The sequence below is a fragment of the Heliangelus exortis genome, chromosome 4 (assembly GCF_036169615.1).
Source record: "Heliangelus exortis chromosome 4, bHelExo1.hap1, whole genome shotgun sequence".
NCBI classification, from domain to species: Eukaryota; Metazoa; Chordata; class Aves; order Apodiformes; family Trochilidae; genus Heliangelus; species Heliangelus exortis.
This window is the reverse complement of record NC_092425.1, coordinates 5,491,594-5,506,533: the sequence shown is the minus strand read 5'-3', so window position 1 is coordinate 5,506,533 and position 14,940 is coordinate 5,491,594. Positions and strand designations below refer to the sequence as shown.

General features: G+C 41.8%; 1 protein-coding gene across 28 annotated transcripts in view; it reads right to left on the bottom strand.

The window, feature by feature from the left end:
* The window catches only part of EPHA5 (EPH receptor A5), a 167,772-nt gene that overhangs the window by 35,757 nt on the left and 117,075 nt on the right, over window positions 1-14,940 (bottom strand). For 15 of the 28 annotated variants that reach the window (XM_071742764.1, XM_071742751.1, XM_071742756.1 and 12 more), the window contains 3 exons: window positions 13,505-13,629; window positions 10,661-10,820; window positions 6,667-6,772 (listed from right to left, as the gene is read on the bottom strand). In XM_071742764.1, the coding sequence (XP_071598865.1) occupies window positions 6,667-6,772; window positions 10,661-10,820; window positions 13,505-13,629 (391 nt within the window). The remainder of the gene's footprint in view (window positions 1-6,666; window positions 6,773-10,660; window positions 10,821-13,504; window positions 13,630-14,940) is intronic. The other 13 variants (XM_071742763.1, XM_071742752.1, XM_071742757.1 and 10 more) reach the window with 1 other exon arrangement.

Genomic DNA, 14,940 nt, shown 5'->3' with positions numbered 1-14,940 from the left:
GAACAAACTTTAATTAACCTGTGCTGGGAGAACCTATCAACACTCTTGGCATTGTTTCAAAGCCTGGGCAACATGCTTTGTTGATGAAATGTATATATATGATGTGCCTGCAATCAATGTAACTAATTTACCACAAGTCTGCAGATGATCCAGAGAGTATTTGGAATTAAGCTACTTTTCTAGATGCATCTCAGAAAGGCTCTGCTATATGCAGCCTTGGCTTTTAAGAGTTATAAGTTGAAGACAGAGTCATAATAAATGAAAGCCTCATTTGTTGCTTTTAATAAGCTGTTCTAATGAGATGTTCTTCAGAAACTTGCTATTAGAGACTGAGGGAGCCTGGGAAGATTTTTCTAATCCTTCACACAGCCCTGAGCAATGGCAATGACTGCTCCCTGGATCTCCAGGTGAGGAGGGCAGCACTACACCTAGCACCGGGTGAGGAAATATGCTTCCTTTAAAACATCAAAGGAGCAGCATTACACACTGTGAGCAGCTAGGATTACATTCTGCCTTTGCCCAGAACTACCTGGATGTTTAAGAAGACATCTCTTCCTGCTGGGCTATAACCTAGTTCACACATTAAAGCACAGGACTGTGCTGTTAGAGAATAACTGAATGAGAATAAGCAGAACTTCTACAATCCGTAGAGCAAAGCTTTCAGGGAAAGAAACTGCACTTGCAAAGATCTCTGGCATTACACTTTGCTATATCTAAGCTGTAAAACAGCAGATAACCTTTTTTTCTATGGAAGAGGCCAAGGGCTGCAACATGGCATGCCCCCAGGAGATGTCCCACTTCCTATTTCTAGCATCCAAAGCAAGGCAAAACATCCAGATATTCAGAAGTGCAGAGGAACCACAGTCTGAGTTTCTTTTTCATCCTCCACCCAGTCCATAGCCAAAATAAGAGACTGTAAAACCCCAGGTTAAAACACTACATACACACAGGGCTTTCCCCAGTGCTCAGCAGGAGAGTGGAGCTGCAATCCCTGAAGTCAGGCTCCATTTCCAGCTTGAAGGGCAGCTCAGTTGCCTTCTCAAAGTGGAAACAGGACTTGGAAAATGCCATTAAATGCATCATCTGGATGCAGCTGAAGAGGTTTTGTCACTCAGTGCTGCTCTGCCCTGCATAGCCCCTGCTCAGACAAAGCTTGCATCAGTCCAGGGCAGTTCTGTCCTCTTCCCTTGGCTGCTGCTGTAACTCAGAAATTCTGTTTCCAAGGGCAGTGCCTCATTGGCTTGGAGCTCAGTTACAGATTTGGTTAACTCTCATGATGTTTAGGCCAAAGTCATCTGAAGGCAGATTAGCCCAGGTTCCTAAACCCTCCTCAAAACTGCAGCAGCTCAGACTGACTTGTGAAGCATTTGCACAGAAGTAACAAGCCAAGAAAGTGTTTAGAATGAAAAAAAAGCAAAAAAGGTGTTTGAGCAGCCAAATTTGCCAGACTGATCTAGGAAGGATACTAGAGACTGAGATTGGGACTATGAGCATCTGATCTCCACACTGCCCTTGGGAAGGCATCACCCTGTACAGCAAGGTGCAGCGGAGCATTTCTTTTCCAAGAGGGATCCTGTATTCCTGTGCCACTAACACTTCTCTCTGGGAAAGTGTCTTGTCAAAGAATATTAACATGACAGAGGCAATAAAAGCCTTGAGCCAAACAGAAGCAGGATCAGACCCCGGCTGCTCCTGGTGGATGCAAATTTTGACTTGGCAGAGCAAGAGCTTCTACAGCAAAATCCCTCCTCGTGTCAGGTGGATTGTGGGGAATATTTGGCAGTGGGAGAACATCATAAAGTGGATATAAATCATGGGACACAATGTCCTGTAGGAAGAAGGAAGAGCAGACAAGAATGTAGAGATAAAAATCCTTTAAAAAGTCACAACTAACAAAAATTGTGACGCATGCTGGAAAAATTTCTCTCTCTGAAAAACATTATCTGAAAACTGTCACCCATTTCCTACAAAAATACCAAAAATACAATTATTTTAATCCAGGACATGTTGGAAAATAGGATGGGTGAAGGTTGTGGAAAAATTAATTCCTTTTGACCTTCTACATCATGGAAGGTCACAAATGCTGGCTCACTACCTCGGATATACACCACAATACTTTCACCCTCTCTATTCCCTGAAGTCACTTTTTAACAAGATGCACATATTTGTGTTGAGAAGATAGCCCTCTGCCACTGCAGGGGATGATATTTAAAAGTCTAAATAAGCTCAGGTCAAGGATAGATACCCTGGTGCAGAAACTTCTGATTACCCAGGTGACAAGATTTGTCTTAACTTTGTCTTCTGAAGGCCAGTTCCTTGCCAGAAAGAGATTTTCTATATATGCATGATGCAGGGTGAGGGGCAGTTTTTCCTTGCTTCCAAAGCAGTTTTTCCTTGCTTCCTTGCTTTCCTTGCTTCCTTTTTCCTTGCTTCTACTTTTTTCTTAAGTTCTATAAAAAGCTACCTCTGGTTCTTTGGAGGATCACTTGAGATGGAAAACTGATCCATACTGGGTAGCTGTCTATAAATGCAGATGGACAGTACACTATTTAAGGTTTTTTTTGAGCAGTTTTTGCAAACATTCACAGCACTGACCTAATACAGCCCCCATTTTACTCTGTACAAGCCCATGTTTCTGTTCAGTGCTACAAAGCTCAAATTCTTGGGGGACCTGAGGGACCAGTGGGCTCATAAAACTCAACCCTAGATCCCATCAGTTATGGAAAAAGGGCTTGGGTTGAAGGACAAGGGAGGGAGAACTGCTCTGAAGCTGTGCGTCTCCTTCCTAGGTTGATGCAAATAGGGTTTCCCATCTTGGTTTGTAAGAAGAAAGGGGCTGATGCCACAATAACAGCTGTGGTACCTTCTTGCTCCTTGCAGGATGGAATCCAAAGATCTTTGTGATTTTACATTGAATGTAAACCAGAAGTCTGCAATGATTTTAGATCACTCTGTACTTTAATCAGACACAGGGATGCCTAGCAGCACCTAATTCAAGCACTGCTAGGAAAGCAAAATTCATAGCCTTGCTATGGCTGTAAAACACATTGTGCTTTCCAGAGCACATAATGCTAACAAAACAAAGATAATAACAACTCTGTGTTCTTTAATTCAGTGCTTGTAGCTGGCTTAATCATGGGTTTTCAATCCTCATTTTTATTTTTTTTCCCCCTAAGGCAACGAGTCTGCTTTACTGAATCTCTTTGATTTGTAACCCTGATGGTTGTATTATTAATATGCCCCTGATGCAAAGAGTAGGATAACTAAAAAAAGTGATTAGTTGTTTTGCTTGGCATTGATGACTTTGGTCAGGGGGCACGTTATTTACAGGAATAGTTTTCTAGAGTATCCACAAGTAAATCAGCTCTGAAATGCAGGGTAATTGTTCGGGGCAAAGTGTATTTAGTTTCAAATCCCCAGGAATCTCCAACTTCAGACACAAAGCACGTTTCCCCAGACAGATGCTGGCACGTGGAAATGCCACTGTGAGTACCATTCAGCTGACCTTTGGTTTAGGGTCACCTGCCAACTAGAAATGCCAAACTGCTACTGACATCATTCAAAAGAAGCAAGAAAACTGCAGAGATACTTGAAAGCAAAAAAAGGGGAAGTGTGGAAATTTCTTACTCTTGGAACTTAATGACAAAAAAAAAAAAAAAAGCAAACCTGCAGAGCCCAGCAAACTCCTGGTCCTATGGTTGGGAAATTACTTTTCAAGCTGCCAAGAGCAGGAGGATATTTCCATCTCACTGCAGGATTGCTCTCAAGCCTTTGCTTGCCTCCTCCTGGCACTTGGGAGGAGGGGCACAAAGAGATGCCATACAGCATCCTAGGGAGGAAGATCCTAATTCTGGGGTATCCAGGGTTCAGCAATGAGAAGCCTGTTTGCAGGAGCTGGCCAGACTGTGTCCTCAGAGCTGCAGAATAAGGTTTTTCTCCTTAGCTTTGCTGCTGGGCAGTACCTGCTCTTCTACATTAGCAGAAAAGGCAAAGCTTGGCCTTTGCACAGCTTGCTTGGTGTGGAAAGCAGCAGTGATTCCAGCTGGAGCAACACCTGGAGTTCAAAATATCTGTTTTTCTAGAAGCAAGCGTGGGAAAGAATTAGGAAAGGAAATTTAAGTCCCTGGAGCCAGGCACTGGAACTACATAATCACTCCAAAGACACAGGAAAGCATACAGAAAGAGGTTAAAAGCTTCTCAAAGAGATTCTTATGACTTGGAATGTGTTTATGGTCCCTGCAGTGTCACAGCAGGAGAGTCAATCCACAAATTGTCTCAAAATCATATCCAAAGCAAAGCAGTGTAAGTGACACTTTTCAGTGACATCTCTGCTTCTTCCAAACAGGAACAATTTTTTTGTTTTGCTTTATTTAATTTCAAATAGGCTGTCAGCTTTCTGGGCTTTGGAAGATTATTTTTCTCTTCTCAGGAATCACTCATTGCATTAGGCAGGTTTTTAAAATTCATGGGAACTCAAAGGGGTTGAGATGCTCTGTGGTTTTGAAGCCAGTCCTCTAATGATGGGCCATAGCTTGGTGCTGGAGGCTTCTCTGCTCCCTCCAGCTGAGGGATTGGCTTCTTCCCAGTTCAGTGGAAGGGTTGAAAAGATAAAAATGGATCTCAACTGGTTGAGCCTGCCCCTTCCCACACATCCAGCATGGCACCATGGAGAACCTGCAGCTGCCCTGGGGTCTATGGAGAGAGAGAGGAGGATTAAGGCAGCAGTAGAGAAAACTCCAGCCAAAGGAGGGAAGAGCTCTTATAAATGTGCCAAGAGAGGAAGAGGCAAGAAGAAGCACATCCTGGAAAGCCCACTAGGGCAAGGGACAGAAAGACATAACTAGTAAAAATTGCTGACAAATGGCTCAGGTTTTGCAACTTCTTGCTTGGACCAGAGAAGTTAGCAGCATCTGCAAGGGTACGTCCTTCCCAAAGTGATTCTGAGCACTTGCCAGCAACTGTGGGAAGAACAAGAGCTGGTGGCTGCCACACAATTGCAATTCCTTATGATCACAGAGGGATATATGGCTCTCCACCTGTGATATTTCCCTCCAGGCTCCTCCCTGCAGAGGTGCCAGGATACATCCATAGCTGCCCCATGGCCGGGCACACATCCTGTTTAATCAGTACCAGCCTGCATCAAGGCTGGGGGAGGCCAAGTTTCACATATTCCCACTCCCACTTCCCAAGGAAGAACTTTACTCAAAACCTCCAGCTTTTAAGGAAAGACTTGAATTCCTGCCTACAGTGTTCAGAGCCAAGTCATTTTGGCTACAGCTTTCCTGCAGCCCCTGGTGTGAATGGCCTGTGGCCATTTATCTTGCCCCCCCCCCCCGTGCCCCTGCACGCTTCTTGAGCAGACAGGAGCATTTACTTTCACATTTTTAAGCTCAACAGTCACTCAAAGCAGATGACAGGAGCTCAAACAGCTGAGCTGGAAGACACTGTCAGTATCTGACCTTGAGTGGAGAGGAGTTTGGCAGCACTTACCTTTTTAAGACAGGAACTAACTGTGTCCTTCCTTGAATGCCTTCTGCCTGGGAACAGAGCTGCTCAGCCTGGCTGGATTTCACTGTGCCACACTGACAGACTGATAACCTACCTCCTCTGGGAAATAAGACCCTCAGCCACTATTTTCAGTATCATCACACTCTGCAAGTATCTCATAACTACTCTAAACACCCATAAATCCTGCAATCTTACAGGATTGTAGTGATCTTGCTAGACATGAGCTTAAGACAGACCTGTGACATGAAAGGAACAGTGGCCTGATGGGTACCTTAGAAGCATAAACGTTTGCTTTGCACTAAAAACAATTTCAGCCTTATGAACAGATACACCTCATATTGCTTGGCATGAAGGATGTTACATTGTTTGACTACTGGAATTAAATATTGTAATAATGAATGTGTGGCATACGAAGAAAGCAGCTTGTGTGATGGCTGCTACACAAATTTAATGCCACAGTACAAACTGATCCTGATGCAAAGGAGATTTCACCCAATACCACAGTCTCTTTTTCACCAGCCAGTTCCACCAACTTCTGTTACAGTTGTCAGAGATGGTATAATCCAGGCTTTTATCACTTGCCTACATTTAAGCACAAGAAAAGTCAATGGGATCACTTGATGATTTGAAGCTGTCTCCCACCACGCAGGTAGCCTTCCATATAACTTATTAATGCCTGGGGAACACACCAGTGTGCTACACATGAAAAATGAAATCCAGACCCGACCAAAAGTTGGGACTTTTGGCTGTTTGGATGGGTTTCTTGTCTTTTTCTTTGCAAGTGTTTTCCTGAAGTCAGATTTTCTCTGTGAGTCAAGCCCCTTGTGAACTCTGAGCACAAACATATGGGCTGCAATAACATGTTCTGTTTATTTTTTAAAGACATCTGAAAACACTTCAGTGAGAATCAAGTTGAATAATTAAGGCCAGTCCATACAGAGATGAAAATCACCGGGAAGTGAACTAGATCTGTAAGCAAGCCCTTACCATCCCTGCCTGTCCAAACAGATCAATCAGCCACCATCGTGCCGTTTTCCAGTGCTACTGCTCAACAGCTTCCTTCACCTGCTGCTTTCACCTAAATCATGCTAATCAGTCAGCCAAGTAAAAGTTACTACAGAAGTTGGAAAAGTATAAATACACAGCTTCTCCTCTTACCTTCCACTGAGAAGGAAACCAATAACGACAGCCAGCAGAATGACTCCCACTGTTACAGACACAACAATTATAGGAATCTGGCTCTGGTCGCTGGATGCAGCTACTGCTGAGATGAGAAACAGAAAATGGAGATTAAAGTGAAAATGATAGTCAGCACTCACAGAAGTTTTGCTTAGTGAGGCTGCCAGTGAGGTTTCAAGTCTTACCAGTTTGGTTCTTCTTTTACGGTTTGTGTTTTCTCCCTTTGCTGTCTGTTTCTAGTTTGGAAAGGAAATGGGTGGAAAGAAACCAGAATCACAGGCAAACTCAAGCCAAAAACCCAACAAAATTGCAACTTATAGCTGAATTCAGAAAACAAAGTGCTGCAGAATGCAGCCTGTGAGTCTGCAAACTCAAGGTTGTCTTCCTTGGTTAGCTGCATTAGACATCACAGAGATAAAAGATAAAAATCCCACAGGTTCTCCTTTGCACAGAGAACATTTATGGAATGCTTTTCCTAAGAGATATAAGCAAGATTTCTGAGATAAATAGCATTACCTTTAAAAACTAACTCCATCTGTAGCACATGGCCAAAATTTGCTAGGACACATACCCTGCTTGGTCTTTTTATCAGCCAAGGGAAGCAGAACTCTCCCAGTCCATGCCTTGTAAAAAGCCCTACTGCCAAAAGACAGGATATCCTGTGATAAAGATGCCAGCAGAAAGGCAAGAAAAGCTATTCAAGAACTGGCTTTTTCCACAGGTTAAGCAAGAGCAGCTGAGCAAGCTCATGAAACCTGCAAAATGGAAATGCCACCACAACTTGTGTCTTCTTTATCTGCTTTACACTGCATGGAAAGGAACTCTACCCAAAGTGTCCTCACCCAGTTTTCTTCACTGCCATTTTTTTTTAGCTGCATATACTTGATGACCCTGGGGTAAAAATCTCATTACAGCTCCCACCCTCATTACAGCCCCAGGTGAAGCTTCACCCACCACAGGGAGCAGCAGGAATCGATTGGGCACTGAGGAAGTCTTTAACTAAATGATTGAAGCAAAAAAGAGTCCTTAGCACAGGATTAACTTTACAGAGGCCATAAAATAACTGAATATAGTCCCATGTTAATTGTTAAGAGAAAGAAGAAAAGGTATGGCATTAAACATTGATCTGTAATGGGTTTCAAGTTGCTCTTCATAGGGGAGCTCTTTGACACTCAACAGAAAGCATCACAGACCCACTACAGCAATGTAAATTATTTCAGAATGATTGGCCACAATGCATTAAATATTTAATGGCAACTGCTCCAAACCTGTGCCATCATCCAGAGATTTTATTAGCCTCATGAATTTATGGAGGCTCCTTAAGATGATGCTTTATTGTTTTCTTGACAAAATAATTAAAAGAAAAATATTTAAAGGAGAACATTAAGTTGTGACTGTGAGGTTTTTTTGCACAGCTTGAGAGATGAGGAAATGAGATAAATCCTGATGTGATCTATGGCAGCTAAAAATCCTGAATTCATAAGGTGAGTTGCTGCCATAAGGGACCTTGCTGCCATTCAAAGCAAGGGGGGAACCTGCACTACCCCTGCTCAACTTAGTGACATGTTCCCACTCCCACCTGGCTGGCCAGATAGATGAGCTCACCAATCCTGCAGAAAAATGGCTTTTGGTAAGGTTGGTTTCACCAGGACTAGACAAACTTGGTGGCATTTGTAAAAGAGGACAAGTAGCAAGTTTCTACCCAAATAAAAAAGTTCCACTGAAATCTGCAGGCCTGGCTGCAGCATTCTGCTTTGCAGAATTAAACATGCAGGCAGCAGGATGTAAAAACACCCCAAAACCTAGAAAATGAAAAAAATTAAAGCTCATTACAGTTTCCCCCCCAGTTACATTTGTCAAGCTGTTTTGTTTTGTTTTTTTTTATATTTCCTCCAAGTGTATTAAAAATACCTTTACAGGAACCTTGTGAATTGGAAACAAAACCTGCTGTTTAGTCCAAACGATTTTGGAGGCTGCCCTTGATTCTCACCACAGTCACTGAAAGGTTTTCATTTCTGCTTGAATCAAAATAATTTGCTTTGGCTCTAGTAGGAGGTTCAGATCTGAACACTGATGTTACAGTGAGGTTTTTTGATCTGTGCTTGCTTTCAGATTCTCTGGGATGTACAGGAAAGTAGTGAGAGTCTGGTCACACTCCTGCTACTAATATTGACTTTAGATATATGTGCATGTATATATATATATATAAATGTATATATATATCATAGAATAACAGAATAGCTAGGGTTGGAAGGGACCTTAAAGATCTAGTTCCAACCTCCTTGAATGGGAAGGGACACTTACTACTTGATCAGGTTGCTCAAGGTCCCATCCAACCTGGCCTTCAACACTGCCAGGGATGGGGCAGCCACAACTTCCTTGGGCAATCTGTGCCAGGGTCTCACCACCTCACAGGAAATTATTTTTTCCTAATATTGAACCTAAATTTCCACTCTTCAAGCTTGGAACCATTTCCCCTTGTCCTCTTGCTACATAACCATGTAAAAAGCCCTACATCAGCTTTCCTATAGGCCCCTTTCAGATATATGTATGTGTACATATATCCTTGAAAAAGAAAAAAAGACAAAACAAAACAAACCATCTCTTTTTAAAGGTTTTAAATGTCAAGAGGCTTACATTGCTTTTCACTTCTACCAAGCATTTAAACATCTGTTTAAGTCCTGTTTCAGCTGCTGCTCAAGTCCAACAGAGGAAAAGTTCCCAGCTCCCAACCTTGGGATGATGCAGCATGAGTTCCACTATGTCAGCATTATATCTGTATTACAGAAGTACCCACTCCTCTGCTGTAAGAGGGTAAAAAGACTAACATGCCAGTGTGACTAAATGACTCCAGGGGTTTAAAGGTACCATGTGATGTCAAAAAATCCTGATTAAGAGATACTTACATGATGGGCTTTATGGAAGTGCCCTTGTTTTTGGACCAGGTACTGATAGCTCTGGATCAAATGTATGTATATTTAATGTATTATTTATTAACAGCCTGGAACACTACAAGTCAAAATACTCTAAACTAGAAATTTTCCAACGGCAAGCAAAATTTCCTTAGTATAATACAGAAAAATTTTTGGCATAAAATTATTTTCTTGCTACTCATAGGGCACAATTAATGGTTAATACAACAATAAATACATGAAGTAGACCATTGTCTTGCACTAATGTTTGCATCTTGATGCAATTTGCACTGTATTAGTTCAATCACTGGTTCCACAGCTACATCTGCACACGTACAATGATCCTTTCAAAATCTATTAAGGCTTCAAAGGCAGCATGAATTGAAAAGACAATCTGGCATCTCCTTCTAAGTGATGAGGAATTTTATATGGAGTGGAGTAACAGTAATCAAAGCATTGATGAATTCAATTTTCTAAAGAAAACATAGGGAAAATAGGTTCTTCCCCATAGGAATTAACAGAGTGCTTCCACCACAAGATTTCTCTTCCATATAAGCAGTGTAAAAAAATTAATAAATGACAGTCAAATTCCTCTCCTTGAGCCTGTGGCATTGGCAGCCAACAGAAACCATCTTTCAGCTCGACAGGAACTTACCCCAAAAGAAACTAACACTGGTTCAATTCTTCCCCTTGCAGAGCGGCACCACTACAGGGTCTTTCCTTCAGGCACAGATATTTAAGAGAGCTCAGCATCCTCTGCAGACAGCCATTAAGAGGTGTGGAGGAGCAGAGCTCTTGTCCTCTCCATCAGCTCCAATAAAGACAAGATTTTTCTAAGCAGGGAACACTCTGATTTTCTGCAGCCTGAGGGCCTCCTGACTTCACCATGAGAGTCAAAGAAGCAAGGAGACACAGTGCACAGTCAGGATTTTCTGATGTTTTCAAAACCAAGGGATGTGGCCAGGACAAGTAAGAGCTCTCTGCAAAGCTATCAATCCCCTGAACTTTGATTCTGGTAACTGTTCCAGGGACAGGGGCTAATAGGAATTAAAAGGACTTACACACTGGGCTGGTTTCAAACTCAAATCTTCGGCTAAAGACCCCGTAGCCAGCAGCTGTCCGGGCTCGGATCTGGAAGATGTAGGATGAGCCTGGTTTCAAGCCATCTGCTGTGATCATCGTCTCTTTGGATTTGATGATGGTGTAGCTGGTCTCCTGGTCCTTTTCCCACCCCCATCCAATAAAAAAAAAGAAAAAAACCAACAAACAACAAACCCACAAAGTTCAAACACACAAATAAGCAGCTCTCAAATAAACTCTTACAATCCCCCCCCTACAAAGGATCCCTGAAATTTGTATTTTTGAGGACTTCTTCCTCAACACCCCACCCCGACCCTGAAGGCCCTTTTTCTGCAGTACCAAAGGTGAGACCAACCCAGCTTTTGCAGGTGGTGCCCTTTACATTGCTGGGAATGTGATGGCTCAGGGCAATGGAAAGCCTCATTTCCACAAAGTTTGATCCCAAGACATAAGAAGAGGAAATTTTAATTTATAACAAAATGACTTGAAAGTAACGCCTAGAAAATAATAATATATTACACATCATACAGCTTTATGTGGGCATTTCTAGAACCATGAATTAGACCTTGAAAAGGGCAGGTAAATACTTAATTTTGTATTGTCCTTCTGAAGAGACAAACTTTAAAATTTGCTGGAATAAATCTTCATTCACATCAGTTTCTAATGCAAAAGAGTTTCAGTTCTTTGATTAAAATTTCATATAACTGCTTGGTGATTACTCTTAGAATTATTTACTGTAACACAATCTAGACAAGAAGTCATTAGTTAAGGTCTACAAACTTAGAAACTGCTTTTTATTCACCATATCCCCTCAGATCATTATTATGAGGTAAACAGTTCTTAGTAATTCCCTACCAAGATTTCTGCATAGCTCTTAACATTTCACCTGACTTTCATTTTATGGGGAACTTCCCAGAGACAGTAATGTGCCAGGATCAGAACCTGGGAATCTCCAAATATATTTTCTCATTGAAGCCTGTAGCTAAAAAAGACTGTTTTGGAGAAGTGTGTGCATATATATATATATATATATATACACGCCTTTTCTTGTTCTTGTTAAGAAGTGATTTCTCTTAAAGGAACGTGATCTCACAAAATTCAGTTTTCCAAAACATTTAGGCAGGATAGGAGGAGAGGAGGTGGCATTGAGTGCACCCTCAGCAAGTGGATTTAATATAAATCATTCTCCTAGAATCCCCTAGGAGTGAATGCTGTGAATTCACTCTTACAAAGGGCTGAGAACCAAGAGACTAGAAATGACAGCAGCAACAAACAAGAAGGATTAAGGATGACATCCTAAATCTAACTCCATGACTGCTTAAAAAGTAGTAAGTGAATATTAGGTTATATTTTTGCCTGTATTTCTGCCCAATTAGATTTCCAATGTACTGTTAGCTTCTGCAAAGATTTAAACACTGAAGCTTCCCTACAGAAAGCACTAAGTTTCACTGTCAGCCTGAAAGAAATAAATCAACTCAGCCTGGCTGTAGCTACTTCCCCATGAAGGACTTGCACTTGAAGAACTACTTACTGAAGCAATTTGAAAATAGTTCTGGGCCACAAATACAACTTTGAAGTCTCTCACAGCAATTTTTTTTTTTTAGAAAAATAATCTAAACAAATATATAGACTTTTTTTTTTTAGGTTTCTATAGGCTAATCTTCCCAGGCCACTCCATGGTAAGGATTCAATGAGCCACAATAAAAAACTAAGTAATTAATTATTTCCAGCAACAGCATATCCTGATTCTTGCTTTGTGCCTTAATCTTTTTTTAAAACCTTAGCCCTATTTAATCCACTCACACATCTTGTGTCGTTGCCCAAGCTCCTTTCTCTGCAAAAATAATGTTGATTTTATCACAGTACAATAGATTTCAGAAATTCCTTCCTCTGCTTGCATGGGCTGCTTGAGCACATCCATCCCATGGTCAGATAAAGAAGAGAGGAGTAAGGAACTGGTCCTGGTCCACATTGAGTGGTTTCACCTGGGCTAGACAGAACTAATGGAAGATCTTCCTTAAAATAGAAATTCAATCCCCCCCAAGTGAATTGTGACTCAGATTTCATTGTTTTCCTTTTGTTTTCATGCAGGAAGCCTGGCTGTTTCAGAAGGAAAAAAAGAATACCTTACAATCCCAGCTAAGACAAGAAACTGCTATTCAGTCAGCTCTTACAAACTTGATTTTTTGAAATCTAAGATTTCTATAAAGATCTAAGGCTTCACTGCTCAAAAGTTGTTAGTTAGACCAAGTGGTTTACTTCCCATTCTCATTTAAATTGCATTAATTTTGTAAGCAATTTGTAAGGAAGAGAGTAAGCCATCATTTTAAATGAAGGCAAGGAGAAGCAAGATTTGTAAAGAGTGTGTTTTCCATTACAATGAGAACTTTTAAGCCAGGATACCCTTCTCCATGTCAACAATCTCTCCACAAAACCTTTCTCCTATTCATATGCTGTGGATGAAAAATCAAGTAAGAAATTGGAATACCAAGGGCAAGTGATTGTCTAATGTTTCTGGGAGGTGATAGATGCCCCTTGCCCAACCTTTCCTGTTTTTAACAAAGGACAAGGCTCTATCTTAATGCAGTGAGGCTGGAGAGGAATCTGACATGCAGATTTAACTTATCTGTTAAAAAGAAGTGGCACATTAATGGAAAACAACACCCTCATTTCAACTCTTCCTAATCGTTTGTTGCAAAATCAATCTAACATTGATTTATGCATAAAATCACTCCATTCCCTTCCATGACTCAAATTATTATAACTAAGAGAAGAATACAGTGAAGAGAAGGTACTTGGGATGCTCAGCAATGAGTCCTTCACACCTTTTCAAAGTATTTGATTTCATATTCCAGGATGATGCCGTTGGGTCGATCCGGCTCCTGCCAGGAAAGGGAGATGCTATTTTTAGTTATCTTCCCTTTTTTCACACTGCTGACTGGAGAAGGTGCTGCAAGACAGGACAAAAACAGAACAGACAAAAACCAGGGTTAGTAAGAGTGTCTGCCCCTTGTCAAACCTGTCAGCACATCCTCAAACCCAAGGCAATCCTTAGCTACTGCAGATCACTGGGATCTCTTTTCACCTTGGTGGTATTTGCCATGTTTAACAACTGAACCCACACCGATTTTCAGCAGCTGAGGATCTGGAACCAGCATCACCCACTTGAGCAAAGTAACAGCATCAACTCCCATCAGCAGCTTACACATCAACCTTGTCTTTTCAAGCTCTTTTCAAGGACATTGACCCCACATCTTGCCTTTTCCCATGTGTCAGGGGGCTATGCCATCGGGATTACTAATTGTTAAGTGGTGTTTGCTTCCAGCTGCTTTGAAGAGATGCATTTTTCGAAGCCCTCAGGTCATGTGGGCTCCTCAACTATTTTTCAGATGGTGCAGCAGTAAAAGCCTAGGCAGCTTTCAGCCCCTTCCTCTCAGAAGGAAAGAAGAGAGTAGCAAGGCCATTACAACCTTTGTCATTCAATTCAAATATCGCTGGAGTGTTACAGCTCACACAGGGATGCTAATTCCTTGCAATCAGCAGCTCTCAAGATTTTAACGGCAATCACAGTTCGGAAGTTTGCAGTGTTCTTGGGCAAGCTACAGCCTGAAAGCTGCTATGCCATCTCTGCTTGTTATTTTATGATGCAGCCCTGAAAGGTTATCTGTCCTTTGCAGCACACATGAATCAGAGACAGGCTTGACCCTTTGTTTTCAGCCTGATATCTGCAGACACTTTCCACAATGTGGTTGTTTCCACACCTGCCAGCTCCCATAGCAGCTATGGGGGCAAAGCAACCCAGCAAAAGCTGCTATGGGCAATGCAACCCCAGCACCCCAGCTGTTTCATGCCAGAGATTAGGAAACAACGGAGTGAAAAGGGGAGAGGAAAAATTCAGAGTCTCTAATTGGCAGGGCCAAGAGCAGCTTCTCCAGAGGAAAAAACAGCCCACACTTGGCTGAGGGCCTTCAACACATCCTCCAGACAGGCCAGTTCTTGGCAAGGATTACAGAGGGCCTGGGGAGATCCATGGGACAGAGAATCCTTTGCAGCCATATGGGGAACTGACTGCAAAGCAGCAGCAGCAAATGACCACATTTTATCTTCCAAAATGTATTTTGAGCTATTAAAATAAATACTTCTATATGCAGGACTAGCTATTTATCACACTACTAAAAAAACCTCAACCCACTAAGTCAAATAAAGACAACAAAGACATTAATTTTGCCAGGTCTGACCTACTGCCAAAAAGAGTAAGAGA